This window comes from Eriocheir sinensis, chromosome 64 (assembly GCF_024679095.1).
Source record: "Eriocheir sinensis breed Jianghai 21 chromosome 64, ASM2467909v1, whole genome shotgun sequence".
Taxonomy (NCBI): domain Eukaryota; kingdom Metazoa; phylum Arthropoda; class Malacostraca; order Decapoda; family Varunidae; genus Eriocheir; species Eriocheir sinensis.
The window spans coordinates 3,990,366-4,006,536 of NC_066572.1; the positions used below are offsets into that span (position 1 = coordinate 3,990,366).

Sequence of the window (16,171 nt, forward strand, 5' to 3'; positions counted from 1 at the left end):
TATGAGAGACACAGATCCAAATTATAAGGTAAAAAAGTATAGGGTCAAGAGTTTCCAGGTATTTCTGTCTATGGATATATTTTTCATTCTATTTTTTTCTTTCTCATTTTCTTTCTTTTCTCTTCTTTCTTTCTTTCTCTCATTATTTATTTATTTCTCTTTCTTTCCTTCTATTTTTTTTCTTTCTTTTTTCTCTAACTTTCTCTCTCTTTCTTTCTTTGTGTATCTTTATTTCTTTATTTGTCTTTCATCCTTTCTCTCTTTCTTTCTTTTTTACTTTCTCTTGTTTTCTCTATGTTTTTCCAGGTATAAGGCTTCCATTTTCCAGGCAGGGTAGCAAGACAGTATAAGGTCAACAGGTCCAAGATATAAGGTACACAGGATTAAGGTCAACAGTTTCCATTCACAAGGCAGGGTAGCAAGGCAGTATAAGGTCAACAGGTCCAAAATATAATTCACCAGGCAGTTTAGCAGAGCAGTATAAGGTCAACAGATCCAAAATATAAGGTACACAGGAATAAGGTCAACAGTTCCCATTCACCAGGCAGGGTAGCAAGGCAGTATAAGGTCAACAGGTTCAAAATATAAGGTACACAGGAATAAGGTCAACAGTTCCCATTCACCAGGCAGGGTAGCAAGGCAGTATAAGGTCAACAGGTCCAAGATATAAGGTACACAGGAATAAGGTCAACAGTTCCCATTCACCAGGCAGGGTAGCAATGCAGTATAAGGTCAACAGGTCCAAGATATAAGGTACGCAGGAATAAGGTCAACAGTTATCATTCACCAGGCAGGGTAGCAATGCAGTATAAGGTCAACAGGTCCAAAATATAAGGTACACAGGAATAAGGTCAACAGTTTCAATTCACAAGGCAGGGTAGCAAGGCAGTATAAGGTCAACAGGTCCAAGATATAAGGTACACAGGAATAAGGTCAACAGTTCCCATTCACCAGGCAGTGTAGCAAAGCAGTATAAGGTCAACAGGTCCAAGATATAAGGTACACAGGAATAAGGTCAACAGTTTCCATTCACCAGGCAGGGTAGCAAGGCAGTATAAGGTCAAGTCCAAGATATAAGGTACACAGGAATAAGGTCAACAGTTATCATTCACCAGGCAGGGTAGCAAGGCAGTATAAGGTCAACAGGTCCAAGATATAAGATACACAGGAATAAGGTCAACAGTTTCAATTCACCAGGCAGGGTAGCAAGGCAGTATAAGGTCAACAGGTCCAAGATATAAGGTACACAGGAATAAGGTCAACAGTTATCATTCACCAGGCAGGGTAGCAATGCAGTATAAGGTCAACAGGTCCAAAATATAAGGTACACAGGAATAAGGTCAACAGTTCCCATTCACCAGGCAGGGTAGCAAGGCAGTATAAGGTCAACAGGTCCAAAATATAAGGCACACAGGAATAAGGTCAACAGTTCCCATTCACCAGGCAGGGTAGCAAGGCAGTATAAGGTCAACAGGTCCAAAATATAAGGCACACAGGAATAAGGTCAACAGTTCCCATTCACTAGGCAGGGTAGCAAGGCAGTATAAGGTCAACAGGTCCAAGATATAAGATACACAGGAATAAGGTCAACAGTTTCAATTCACCAGGCAGGGTAGCAAGGCAGTATAAGGTCAACAGGTCCAAGATATAAGGTACACAGGAATAAGGTCAACAGTTCCCATTCACAAGGCAGGGTAGCAAAGCAGTATAAGGTCAACAGGTCCAAAATATAAGGTACACAGGATTAAGGTCAACAGTTTCCATTCACCAGGCAGGGTAGCAAGGCAGTATAAGGTCAACAGGTCCAAAATATAAGGTACACAGGATTAAGGTCAACAGTTTCCATTCACAAGGCAGGGTGGCAAGGCAGTATAAGGTCAACAGGTCCAAGATATAAGGCACACAGGAATAAGGTCAACAGTTTCCATTCACCAGGCAGGGTAGCAAAGCAGTATAAGGTCAACAAGGATAACAACTTCAAGGTATTAGGCAGTGTACAGCAAACAATCTCTTCAGGGAGCGCAGCAAACAAGGCGGTATAAGGTAAGAGGATCGACACTATAATTTGAAACTGGCCTAAAGGGAAGTGGCGGCTGGAGAGGAAACGAGAGGTGTTGAGAGTGTGTGGCAAGGTGCGGGGCTAGGCTAACCCCGCAGCCGCCACTACCCCATATACTATAGCGGAGATAACAGCCATTGGTAACGATCGTAACAAACAAGACTGTGAAAGCGGCCCTTAATCACCAAAGCATAGCATAAGGTAGAGTTCTCATTTATCATTCAGTGTGACGTAAACAACCCCAACGCAGTGTAATGTAAACAGCTCCTTCGTACAGTCCAGCAAGGTAGAGCAAGGTAATGAGTGTTCGGTTAACCCGGTAGCAGCGACGGGCCAAATGTGTGGCTTTACCGTGTAGCAGCGACGGGCCAAATTTGTGGCTTTACCGTGCAGCAGTGACGGGCCAAATTTGTGGCTTTACCGTGTAGCAGTGACGGGCCAAATTTGTGGCTTTACCGTGTAGCAGCGACGGGCCAAATTTGTGGCTTTACCGTGTAGCAGCGACAGGCCAAATTTGTGGCTTTACCGTGTAGCAGCGACGGGCCAAATTTGTGGCTTTACCGTGTAGCAGCGACGGGCCAAATTTGTGGCTTTACCGTGTAGCAGCGACGGGCCAAATTTGTGGCTTTACCGTGTAGCAGCAACGGCCCAAATTTTTGACATGATATAAACCCCCCCCAAAAATAGATGATGCATAAACTGATCACAAATGCTTTAATGTATATTATGAAATGGTTTCCGTGAGTGATGATTTTTTTCTCATTTTTCTCGCTTGGAGGGACCTTTAAGAAACATGATCCCCACAGCTACCGGGTTAACGGGTCCAGGTACAAGGTAAAGGTGAGGTGAGGTACAGGTGGCAGCAAATCAGCAAATACAACAGACATAAAGCGTCCAGCCGCTCAGGAAGTGAACACGGACGGTAAACAAAATGATGATGTGAAAAGTGACATAAAAAATCAACACAGCCTTGAAATATGGGCCGAGAAAAGACAAATCAGCCACAGTGGTGTTAGTAAAGACTGGTACATTTAAAGAACCAGGTGTTTGTCTTGAAGTTGAAGTCTGTTAAGAGAACCAAACTCTCGATTTACGTGAGTTTGGTTTACGCGGGGTCCAAAATGTAAATAAATGTTTAATTTACACGTTTTTTCACTTATATGCGATATTTTATGGAGTGGCCACCAGATGTCTCACGCAACTGGACTCACACGGCACTGCGGCCACACAGCTGAGTTCAGTTCTTCCTGCGCGCCACTTGAACAACAACACAGTACCCACGCTGCCACACTACTCAACAACAACACCCTCACTGCTGCGCTACCACGAGGGGAAGGGCAGCCAGAGGAGGAACCATGAGAGAGAGAGGAGTCAGAGTGATACAGTAGGCAATAAAGGTACAAACCTACCTCTTGTTTGATTTACATTGTTTTTGATTTACGCGGCCTCTTCAAGGACACAACACTCGCGTAATTTGAGAGTTACCTGTACATTTAAAGAACCAGGTGTTTATCTTGAGGTTGAAGTCCTTTAAGAGCAGCAAGTTAGAGGTATTTCATTTGTTTTGTTTATCATGAGTGACCAGATACTATGCTGCCCCTACCAAAATTCAGCTTAGAAGGTCCTAACTAAATAACAGGGAGCATACGCCTGGAGGTGCATTGCTTCACTCACCCACAGACTACATCCCAATACAGTCAACTGGGAAATCTTTAATACAGTTGACCTTTTCATTCAATTTATATTTAGTTTTCAATTCTCTATAGCAAGGAAGGCAGCTTAGGGAATTAAGGTCGCTACTGTCAAATGCTTCCGAATCTCACATCAACAATTTTCAAAGGCCAAAAACAAGGTCAATCGGATTTTAATGAGTTTCTTTAGGTTCATGGCACAGAGGAAGGGTCGCACTACCACCAGGGTCATAAAACTACCCCTGGAAATGCCCCAAACTCCAATGAAAGCCTTGCCAGATATGTGTTTCTTTAGGTTCACGGTACAGAGGAAGGGTCACACTACCACCAGGGTCACAAAGCTACCCCTGGAAATACCCCAAACTCTTATGAAAGCGTTGTTAACTATGTGAGCCTGGGCACGGAAATGTTGGAGAATGTGGTTCTAGATATTTTAATACTTGAGAGAGAGAGAGAGAGAGAGAGAGAGAGAGAGAGAGAGAGAGAGAGAGAGAGAGAGAGAGAGAGAGAAAAAAAATTGGAAACAAAAAAATATACAAAAAAAAAGGAAAAGTCGAAATCACAAAAAAAGCAAAAAAAAAAAATAAATAAATAAATAAATAAAGCAAAAAAAAAAAAAAAAAAAAAAAATGTAAAAAAATGCTGAATCGTGTAAAAAAAAAGAAAAAAATAAGGGGTGGTAATTAAAGGTAAGGCTCCCAGGTGTTACGGCCCAAGACTTACCTGTGGAGTTTGTGGCCCTTAAGGTGCGGTAGTGTGCGGCCAGGATGGTGCGCGCCACGTCCAACGGCACCTCCCCGGCCACCCCAAGCAGGGCCATCGCGTGCCGCACCCCAACCGCCTCGACCGATGGAAGGGACAAGCTGCCATCACCATCGCCGCCAATGGTCTCGCCTTGTATGTCTTTGTTTTTGTCATTGTTGTTGTTGTTGTTGTTGTCCTCCTCCTCCTCTGTCTCCTTCTCTTTCATATCTTTTGTTAGTGTCTCCATTTCTTCATTCTGTGGACAATAAAAAGTGTAATTTAGTCCAGTGTAACACGATTGACTCCTTTAACCTGGTAGCAGCGACGGGCCAAATTTCTGTCTTTATCGTGTAGCAGCGATGGGCCAAATTTGTGGCTTTACCGTGTAGCAGCGACGGGCCAAATTTGTGGCTTTACCGTGTAGCAGCGATGGGCCAAATTTGTGGCTTTACCGTGTAGCAGCGATGGGCCAAATTTGTGGCTTTACCGTGTAGCAGCGATGGGCCAAATTTGTGGCTTTACCGTGTAGCAGCGATGGGCCAAATTTGTGGCTTTACCGTGTAGCAGCGATGGGCCAAATTTCTGTCTTTATCGTGTAGCAGCGACGGGCCAAATTTGTGCCATGATACAAACCCCCCAAAATAGATGATACATAATCTGATCACAAATGCTTTGATATATATTATGAAATGGTTTGTGTGAGGAGTGATTTTTTCTCAATTTCCTCGCTTAGAGGGACCATTAAGAAACATGATCCCTGCTGCTACCGGGTTAAACACAAGCTCAACCACCATTTCCTTCAACTTAATATTCACTTAAGTAGATATGCAAAGTCTTGGTGGCATTTCAATAGTATAAACTCACTCAGGTTTAACCCCTTGAGTGTTTATTTCCTAGCAGCAGACCTCACCAAGCTACAGGAGTGGAACAAAAAGTGTTTGCTACAATTTAATGGAGAAAAATGTAAAGTCCTGCACCTTGGGAGGGGATATCCAGCACACCAATACCACATGGGAAACACTCCACTATCCACCACAGAGGCAGAGAATGACCTGGGAGTGTATGTTACCAGGCTACCAGTGAAGGGATATCCAGCACACCAATACCACATGGGAAACACTCCACTATCCACCACAGAGGCAGAGAAAGACCTGGGAGTGTATGTTACCAGGCTACCAGTGAAGGGATATCCAGCACACCAATACCACATGGGAAACACTCCACTATCCACCACAGAGGCAGAGAAAGACCTGGGAGTGTATGTTACCAGGCTACCAGGGAAGGCGAACTCCCTGACAATCACAGCAGATGGGTTAAGGACAGACCACCTAGTCTGGACCATAGGGTCTGTGTGGTTTGAATATCTATGTAAATCTATATACTCATCCTTCATCTCCATTGTCTCTGTCTCTGTTTCTTCATTAAGTGGATAGGACAAAGTATAATTCTGTCCTTCATCAGGGTGTTGTCATATCTCCTTTAAAGCTACAAAAGTTGGAGTACTACCGACATGCTTCTTATACACAGTTGGTCACATTTCCTACACAAAAGCAAGCATCCAGCACATTTCCTACACAAAAGCAAGCATCCAGCACATTTCCTACACAAAAGCAAGCATCCAACACATTTCCTACACAAAAGCAAGCATCCAGCACATTTCCTACACAAAAGCAAGCATCCAGCACATTTCCTACACAAAAGCAAGCATCCAGCACATTTCCTACACAAAAGCAAGCATCCAACACATTTCCTACACAAAAGCAAGCATCCAACACATTTCCTACACAAAAGCAAGCATCCAACACATTTCCTACACAAAAGCAAGCATCCAACACATTTCCTACACAAAAGCAAGCATCCAACACATTTCCTACACAAAAGCAAGCATCCAGCACATTTCCTACACAAAAGCAAGCATCCAACACATTTCCTACACAAAAGCAAGCATCCAACACATTTCCTACACAAAAGCAAGCATCCAGCACATTTCCTACACAAAAGCAAGCATCCAACACATTTCCTACACAAAAGCAAGCATCCAACACATTTCCTACACAGCCGGTACATCCAACATAACTCCTACAGCTATATTTGCATACTTCCTATAATTGCGTCGGTCCCTGATGAAGTGAGGTCAGCAACACACACAAGAAAATGAGAAAATTGCGATAAAGTTTGGTATTGGCCAGTCCTTAACTTGTTCTGATGCGCATAAAATTGACTACTACCAAAACCCTTTGTGAGTTGTAGGTAACAGATTGCACTGATAAAAACTAATGCAATAATATCTTTATTGATAAGTAAGTGCCTTTTAAACTATTATGAATTAATCTGAAATGACATTCATAACAAAACCAGAACTGCACGTAAACGGACAATGTTGAGAGACTGAAGCATGAAAAAAATTGACCGTAATGCCAAAACATCTTTGAATTTTAGTTTGAAAAGTTGCCTCAGATAAACCTCAAAAGTTAGTCAATGTGAGGCAAGTGATATCTCAAGATTGACCCCCATGGCGCTGACCTCACTTCAGCAGGGAACAACACAATTCCGTTATTACATGCAATGAATGAAAGTGAAGTGCAAATGTATGCATGTCTTTTGCAGAGGAGACACAGCTGCATTATGCATGAGTAAAAAAAACTTTGGATTTGTATTTCTGCCATCCCACACATGCCAAATAAATTTAAACTAACCTAAACTAACCTAACCAAACATAACCTACCTAATGAAGAGGCTTTGTACACCAATACCCCTCTTCTATTTTCTGAAAGTCTTATGTTACTGCACTGCATTCAAGGACCAAGAAAGAATCCATATTATTAGTATTAACTTCACAAGAGGAGGCTACCCTGTCTTCAATATTACCCCTGACCTGACCTAACACTATGAACCTAACCAAACCAAGCCTCAATTGTGGTCCACTGCCAAATTGTGACAAAATGAAATGTACCCCGTTATCTATTTACCAAAGATATTTACAGAGGACTAAGGACTGGTAAATTTCCAGAATGTCACCCGTGGGACACTGCTGGACGAAACTATTTTGTTCTGGTAGTTTTCGGTGTGCTATGAAACAATCTGCTAACTGTTTCTGTCGCAAATCATTAAATCACTAATAAAATGATTGACTTTTAATGCCTGTTGTGCACACGCTAAAGCAAAATAGCTGGCAGAGAGATGTTCAACTTGCTTACTGTTTCTACATTTCACTCACAGCTCACAAAGATCACAAGTGGACAAACTAGAACAAAACCAAGCAAATTAGTGTTTTTCCTGCAAAGTGACTTATTTTTGCAAAGAGGTATTTCTCGCAACACTGGCCTGAGTAGTGGACCATCCCCGCTATGTCCCATTCTGCGCTGTGTATTTCCGCCGCCCCACACTGCATGCCGAATAAATTTAAATGGTAAATCTTACGAACAACAGCTCGTAGCGGGTGTGAGTTTAGAGCACGGTGTGGTGGTAATTGCAACATTTCTAGCACGTATGACGGGGTATTAACAAGCGGACAGGCGTGTTTATGTCACAAGGGTGTATTTTTCCGAGGGGGCTCTTTCCTTTCTTAACCCTGGAGCTCGCAGTCTCATCGCCCATCGACTTAGAAGAAATCGTGAAGCCGGCGTGGAAAAATACACCCCTTTGTGGCTTTACTGTGTAGCAGCGACGGGCCAAATTTGTGGCTTTACCGTGTAGCAGCGACGGGCCAAATTATTGGCTTTACCGTGTAGCGACGGCCAAATTTGTGGCTTTATCGTAGCAGCGACAGGCCAAATTTGTGGCTTTACCGTGTAACAGCAGCGACGGCCAAATTTAGGCTTTACCGTGTAGCAGCGACGGGCCAAATTTGTGGCTTTACCGTAGCAGCGACGGCCAAATTTGTGGCTTTACCGTGTAGCAGCGATGGGCCAAATTTGTGGCTTTACCGTAGCAGCGACGGCCAAATTTGTGGCTTTACCGTGTAGCAGCGATGGGCCAAATTTGTGGCTTTACCGTGTGACAGACCAAATTTGTGGCTTTACCGTGTAGCAGCGACGGGCCAAATTTGTGCCATGATATAAACCCCCAAAAATAGATGATGCATAATCTGATCACAAATCCTTTGATATATATTATGAAATGGTTTGTGTGAGGGGTGATTTTTTTCTCATTTTTCTCGCTTAGAGGGACCATTAAGAAATATGATCCCCGCTGCTACCGGGTTAAGATTTACCATTTAAACTAACGGTAAAATTCTAGTGTTTGCCGGTACTCCCCCCTCCCCCCCAAACAAGCCTGGGGACCTGGTGGGAATGCGGGGTTTCAGGTGGGGGACATGAAATCCGTCGCATTCGCGTATTTTTATAGTGTGTGTGTGTGGGGGGGGATAAAACTCCCTAGATCTAGGGAAATTCTCTAAATTTAGGGAATTTTTCCTCCCACCACCACTAAAATAAGCATTTGCGACGAATTTAGTGTTTCCCATACGAAAACCACGCACTCAGTGGATCCCCAAGCTTGTTGTGGGAGAGAAGCGTCGTGAACCCACCAAACGATGCTCACCTCACCATCTGGCGTGGCACCGGCGGCCATCTGTGCTCACATAAACCGCCTCCACCACACTCATGTCCTCTCTCTAGTAGGTTGTCACCTCATCGCAAGGTTTCTGTCCTCCAAGTAGAGTCCGTGGCACCAAACACAGTGTATCTTCATTGTTTATCACTGACACAAGTAAAACCACCGGTTAGCTGGGATCCATCCAACACCGCGCCTTTAACAGTACTGCGGCTTGTGCAGGAAGTGCAGGCTCTCGAACCTCTTGCCCGAGCTGTTCGAACATGTGAATCCTTACTGACCGGATTTTGAATCTGCTTCACGGGCTCGTATTTCCAGTATACAAGGTGATTGTGGATATTGACTCCGCGCCTCCAGAATACGACAATACGCCTCCATATATCATAAAAAAAAAAAAAAAAAAAAAAAAAAAACTTAGAAGTAAAGAAGCCGAATGAATCCCCTTCCCGCAACGATCTTGGGGGACCTGCGTGAACTCGGGGTATTTGGGTGGGGGAGCATATTTAAACTACTCCAACTGAACTTTACGACCTGCTAACAAGGGGGCTTCGCCCCCCCCTGAACCCCCCCCTCTTGCAAGTGAGTGTTCTAAAAAAAAAAAATAACCACGCGTGGTGGACCTGGTCTCACATGCGTGGGCTAATGGCTAACTAAGCGTACCATCGCTAACCAAGCGTAACATCGTTAATAGTATTAGGTAAAGGTGCGTATTCCAAAAAAATAATAATAATAACCACGCGTGGTGGACCTGGTCTCACCTAGCGTATCACTGCTGACCGGATCGTTGGCAACGCTGCTCATATTGCAATGGCGTCGCCATGTAAACACATCGTCCGTATGTATAATATGCCCTTAAGTACAATATGGAGGCGCAGTATCGTATTTTCGAGGTGTGGAGTGATTTTCAATAATTACCTTGCGTGGTTTCCGTACGTTGTAAAAAAAAAAAAAAAAAAAAACGGAATGTATGAAATTTCCCTACATCAAAGTAATTGTAAGGAATTTCCCTACATCTAGGATATTTTTCAACCCCTCATAACTCAAAAAATATGCATTTGCGACGCATTTCATGTTTACCACCGCATTCCCCGAAGTCTCAATGGCCCCCTAGCCAATTTTGGTTGCGAGGGGTGAGTATGGGCAAACACTAGAATAATACCAAACTAACCAAACCAAACTTAACATAACCTACCTAACAGGGCGGGGGGGTTCGCTCCCCTCGACCCCCCTTGTATTTGAGATGGAAAAGCAATATGACAGTGTGTTGTATGGGCACAAAATACATCATACAGCACCAAGGTGTTCTTCGCTGTGAGACGGATAACATTCTGTAATAATACCAAAAGACCCAGAATGACATGACCTACACCACGAGACAAGACATAATTATTCAGCGTGACCTCAGCCGGATTAATACTGGAATGGAAGTGACGTGGTATAAGGACATGAACTCAACCCCCACACACCCCTCTCCCCCCTCCCTGGCCTCCCCTCACAGCCCCCCACGCCACACCTGCACGGGGCGGCCAGGGGTGACACAGGTAAGGCCTCACCATTGACGTCTTCCTCTCTTCTCACTCTTCTTCTTTTAACCCTTATCGCTTTGTAGGTCCTCCTCCTCTTCCTCCTAATCCTCTTCTGGAGTGTTTTACGGGTTAGTTAGGCTTTGGGACCACGGCCTCAGAGCACTGTCAGTCTTCTTCTTCTGGAGTGTTTTACGGGCTAGTTAGGCTTTGGGACCACGGCCTCAGAGCACTGTTAGTCTTCTTCTGGAGTGTTTTATGGGGCTAGTTAGGCTTTGGGACCACGGCCTCAGAGCACTGTTAGTCTTCTTCTGGAGTGTTTTACGGGCTAGTTAGGCTTTGGGACCACGGCCTCAGAGCACTGTTAGTCTTCTTCTTCTGGAGTGTTTTACGGGGTTTGTTAGGCTCCCCGCCACACGTGCCTCGCCTCGCCTGACACAACCACAACAACACAGTGCCGGGCGCCAAGACCAGGACCAAGATCGCCGCGGTGTGTGAAGGACGTGTGTGTGAGCGGCTCGGAGTTTTTGTGAGGATTTTCCGTCTGTGCAGTATTTTGGTGAGCACTTTACCTAAGAGTTAAGAAGAGATGGGCAAGGACGACTGTGGTGTGTGTGGGAAGGATGTGAATGACAATGGATTGTGTTGTGAAAGGTGTGAGGAGTGGTCCCACCTGACCTGCGTTAACATCAAGACCGCCTCACGGATCCTAGAGCATAGCCTGATCGTGTTCCTGTGCACGGTGTGCCTCGACACAAGCAGGACGGAATGGAAACGGAAGAAAGAGGACAAGGAGGTGCAGACAGAGGCCAACGTGGTGGAGAAGGCTGCCCAAACAAGCAGCGTGCAAGCCGCCCCAGCGAGTGAGCCTGCTGCCCCCAAGATCACCGTGGAGTCCAGGGAAGTGGAGGTGCAGGTCGAGGATGTTGGGGGAGGTAGGGATGGGTGTGGAAGGTGTGAGAAGCAGAAGGACAGGCCACAGGTGAGGAAGGCGATAAAGTATGCCCCCATTCGTGTCGTTGGGGACAGCATGATGAAGAATGTTAAGAGTCAGTTGGGGTGTAAGGCCGAGGGAGTGGTGTGGAGAGCTTGAGTGGTGCCAGGATTGGAGAAGTGAGGAGGAGGGTTGAGGAGAAGGCAGGAGAGTTTAAGGAAGGCAGCCTCTTGATCATTCAGGGTGGTGGGAATGATTTGGAGAATGTTGGCACGGAAGACACGGTAAGAGAGGTGGTAGAAGCAGTGAAGGCAGTAGAGGGTAAGAATGTGAGAGTGGCAGTGGTTGGGGTTATGAGGCGCCCCAGAGAAGGGAGAGGTATGAGAGGGTGAGGCAGAGGACGAACATTAGACTCCAAGAGGCACTGCTACAGCTGAAGATGGAGTGGCTGAGGGTAAGAAAGGGAATGTTAGCTTTGTAGATTTGGATGGTGTGCTACGGAAGGGCTGGACTTCACCGTAGATGGGGTCCACCTGAACCAGTCAGGACACGAGAGGATGGGCAGGAGGCTGAGGAGTGGAGGAATGCTAGGTCCGTCCAGTGTGTGAATGCTTGAGGTGCTAGAGAGCAAGGAAGAGAAACCACCAACCAGGCAGTGAAGCGTATGAACTGTATGAACATTGGATGTATAAATGTGAGAGGATGGGGCACAGGTAAGCTGGATGACATGAGTAAAGAGCTGGATGAGTGGAAGTTTGATCTAGTTGGTGTGACTGAGACTCAGTTAAGAGATGACGTGCGTGTGGATGGGGAAGTGTTTGCTATGATTGGGAAAGGCAGAAAGAAGCAGAATACACGGGGAGGAGGCGTAGCCCTACTCCACAGGAAAAGTAAGGGTTTCAGAGTAGAAGAAGTAAATGTAGGGACGAGTGCAGACAGTGAAGATGTGCTAGCAGTGAAAGTGGAGTGTGTCAATGCCAAGGGTAAGTCTGAAAGGTTGATAGTGATTGTGGTGTACATGACGGTGGAAGGTGAGAGAGCCGTGAGGAGAACAGAGGAAGTATGGCGTGGTGAGGAAAGTTATGAGGGAGTATGCGGAGAGAAAATTATGGTCATGGGAGATATGAATGCACATGTGGGTGTGCTTGGAGAGAATGAACCGGAATGGGGAAATGCTGGATGAGTTTGTGGATGAAATGAATCTGGAAAACTTGAATGTGACGATGGCTGAGGGACGTGTGACGTGGAGTGCGAGGGATCAGGAGTCTGCTATTGATTATGTGTTAGTGAATGGGAGAATGCGTGAGTGTGTGTCTCGTATGTGGATAGATGAGGACGGAATGATTGATGTGGTGTCTGACCACAATATGCTGGTGGTGGAATGTGACCTGTATGCTAGGAATGAAGGTGAAGTGAAGAGAGAAAGAAAGAAATGGAGGTTGAGGGATGTTAGATGGGAAGATTTCCAGGTAGACCTGAGGGAATTAGACTGGATAAATGGAAGTGTGCATGACGTGGATGGAGCCAATAGTGAGTTTGTAGGAAATGTAAGGAGAGCCGCAACTCGACGGATTGGGTATGTGAGTACGAATGGAAGGAAGAGAAAGTACAAGCCATGGTGGAATGGGGAGATCAGGGATGCTAGGAAGGAGCGAAAGAGGCTGAATAAGGTTTGTAGGAGACTGAGGAGACATGAAAACATTGAGGCAGAGAATGAATATCAGAATACATGGTCAGAGTATGTAAGGCAGCAGAGGGTCACGAAATGGAAGATTAGGGAGGCCAAGGTCAGGTGTGAGAGGAGTGTGATTGAGGCTCTGAAAGAAAAAGGCCTAGAAGGTGGGCGTGAATGGTATAAATTCTTGAGGGGTGAGAGTGTGACTGATAGTGAAACCGTGGAGTGCCTAAAAGTAAATGGTGAGGATATCAGGAACACAGATAGAATGAAAGAGTGTATAAAAGGTTTCTGGGAAGAGATTGGAGGGTTGGGTGAAGTTTTTGAGGTGAGAGAGGGATGTATAACGCTTGAGAGGAAGGATGCGGGTGAGCTGAATGAGAGAATTTGCAGAGAGGAAGTCGAGGTATGTTTGAAGAAGCAGAAGAATTGCAAGGCAGCAGGGCTGGATGAGATCCCGTATGAATTGTATAAGAATGGAGGTGAGGTGGTGATAGACAGGATGACTGAGCTATTCAACTGTGTATGGGAGAATGAGAGAGTGCCTCGGGAATGGAACGAATGCAGAGTGACTCTGATACACAAGGGAGGACATAAGAGTAAGAAAGAGCTGAAGAATTATAGGCCGATAGCCCTGGCGAATACGGTGGGAAAGATTTTCTGTGCTGTGTTGAATGAAAGGCTGTGTAAGTGGATTGAAAGAGAGAGTGCTGGGTGAGGAGCAGAATGGTTTTCGCACAGACAGGAGAGCAGAGGACAATATGTATGTGGTAAATGAGATGATAGAGAGGAAAAGGAAGAATGGAAGTCCGTTGTATCTTGGGTTTCTTGATATTGAGAAAGCGTATGATAGAGTGAACAGGGAGGTGATGTGCAAGGTACTGGAGAAAGTAGGTTTGAGTGATAAGATAGTGCGAATCATTAGGAGCATGTATATGGATACAAGAGCCAGGTATAGGTTAGGAGCATTAGAGACAGAGTGGGTGAGGAGTGAAAGAGGTGTTAGGCAGGGCTGCATCCTGTCTCCAACTCTCTTCAGTCTGTACACTGAGGAGTTGGCAGCCAGGATGAGGAGAAAGAATGCAGGAGTAAAAGTGGGAGAAGACAGGGTAAGTGTGCTTCTATATGCAGATGATGTGGTAGTCATGAGTGAGTCAGCGGAGGAACTGCAGGAACTATTAGATGTGGTAAATGAGTATGGGAGAGATTTTGGAGTGAAATATAGTAGTGAGAAAAGTCAGATAATGGTTGTGAATGGGGCAGAAGATGAGAGAAATAGGACCTGGAGGCTAGGAGACACAGAGCTAGGGCAAACAGATGCATACAAGTACCTGGGTGTATGGATGAGTCCGAGAGGATGTGAAAGGACAAAGAATGAGAAGATTAGCCTAGTTAATCAATGGGTGGGCCGTCTGGGAAGTGCGGCAAGAATGAGAGCATGTAAGTATGATGTGCTGAGAGAGGTGTGGAAGAGTGTAGCAGTGCCGAGTGTGATGTATGGGATGGAGGTGATTACATGGAGTGAGTTGGAAATGGATAAATTGGAAGTAGGGCAAAATAGGATCGGTAGGTTAGCTTTGAATGCACCAAGGTATGCAGCGGTGGAAGCATTGAGGGTGATATGGGGTGGAGTACCTTTAGGGAAAGATTTAGGAAGGCTACCCTTAGATACAAAGTCAGACTGGAACGAATGGATGACGCGAGATTGGCACGGAAGGTTTACTTGTGGAGTGTGCATGAGAGCAAATGGATTAAAACTGCATGAGAATGGTTGGTGACAGTGGTATGCGAGTCAGGTGGGTGAGCAGAGAGGAAGGAGGCGTTTCTTTGAATGGAAGGTGACTGACAGAAATAGTGAGGGCCTAGAATGGAATGTGAGAAAGTGGAAGAAAGAGATAGACAGTGCAGTGAAAGGTGACGGTCTGAGGAGGTGGAAGCATGTGATGGAGCGAAAGACTACTTTGGAATGGTACAGGGAAAAGGAAGCCCCGCAGTGTGTCAGCTGGTATGATGGAAGCCTGGGTGGTGATCTTCTCTTCCAAGCTCGAGCGCAGTGTATGAATGTGAATGCAAGAAACTACAGGTGGTCTGAGTCCCGCAGCAAAGTGTGTCAGATGTGTGACAGGGGTGTGGATGAAACTGTCGTGCATGTGATACTGGTGTGTGGGAGGTACCGGAGAGAAAGGACGGAGATGATGAGGGTGGCACTGAGTGAGATGGGCTGGGATGTGAATGGGAGGATTGCAAGGACAGAGAGGGAATGGATGCTGCTGCTGCTGGGACTGAGTGATGAAGCAAATGATAGAATTATAGAAGCCATGAAGAGTTTTCTGGAAAAGATGTGGTGTGCAAGAAATAGGGAATTGGAAGATTTGTAATGGATACTGCCTGTGTTGTTTTTTATTTTTACAGGGTGTGCCGATACGAAGGCCTGACTCTCCAACGGGTCACCTGTACAGCAAGAGCAAGAGCAAGAGTATGCGGATGATGTGGTGGTTATGAGTGAGTCTGCTGAAGAACTACAGAGTCTCCTAGATGTGGTAGGGGGTTATGGAGGGGATTTTGGGGTTAGGTTCAGTAGTGAGAAGAGCAAAGTAATGATAGTGAATAGGTCAGAGGATGAGAGAGAAAGAACTTGGAGACTGGAAGGGGATGAGTTGGAACAGACGGAAGAATACAAGTATCTAGGGGTGTGGATGGAGGTAAATGGATGCGGCAGGGCCAAGAATGTAAAGATAAGTATGGCAAACCAGTGGGTAGGCCGTTTAGGGAGTGCAGCGAGGATGAGAGCGAGCAAGTATGATGTCATCCGTGAGGTTTGGAAGAGTGTGGCTGTCCCGAGCATTATGTATGGAATGGATGTGATGACATGGAATGACAGTGAGATAGAAAAATTGGAAGTGGGGCAGAATAGGGTAGCAAGAATGGCACTGAATGCACCAAGGTTTGCAGCAGTAGAGGCTCTTAGGGGTGACATGGGATGGAGCACGT

At 45.5% G+C, this 16,171-nt stretch overlaps 1 protein-coding gene and 1 long non-coding RNA gene across 8 annotated transcripts in view; one reads left to right on the forward strand and one right to left on the reverse strand.

Annotated features, from left to right (window-relative positions):
* Positions 1 to 11,025, reverse strand: part of LOC126987308 (uncharacterized) — a 385,727-nt gene extending 374,702 nt beyond the window's left edge. The window contains exons 1-2 of one of the 2 annotated variants that reach the window (XR_007740698.1): positions 10,602 to 11,025; positions 4,474 to 4,750 (exon numbers count right to left, since the gene is read on the reverse strand). Coding sequence is in view for 1 of the 2 variants with exons in the window: in XM_050844230.1 (XP_050700187.1) it covers positions 4,474 to 4,750; positions 10,602 to 10,604 (280 nt within the window). In the remaining variant the exon portion in view is untranslated. The remainder of the gene's footprint in view (positions 1 to 4,473; positions 4,751 to 10,601) is intronic. The other variant, XM_050844230.1, reaches the window with a different exon arrangement.
* LOC126987321 (uncharacterized) lies at positions 289 to 2,700 on the forward strand. 6 transcript variants are annotated; one of them, XR_007740724.1, is made up of 5 exons: positions 289 to 433; positions 650 to 835; positions 1,079 to 1,138; positions 1,221 to 1,466; positions 1,959 to 2,700. It is a non-coding gene; the product is annotated as an uncharacterized LOC126987321 (long non-coding RNA). The 6 variants fall into 6 exon arrangements; XR_007740725.1 differs by having other exon boundaries at positions 650 to 813; positions 978 to 1,138; XR_007740726.1 differs by having other exon boundaries at positions 650 to 753; positions 1,015 to 1,138.
* Positions 11,026 to 16,171: the final 5,146 nt, after the last annotated feature.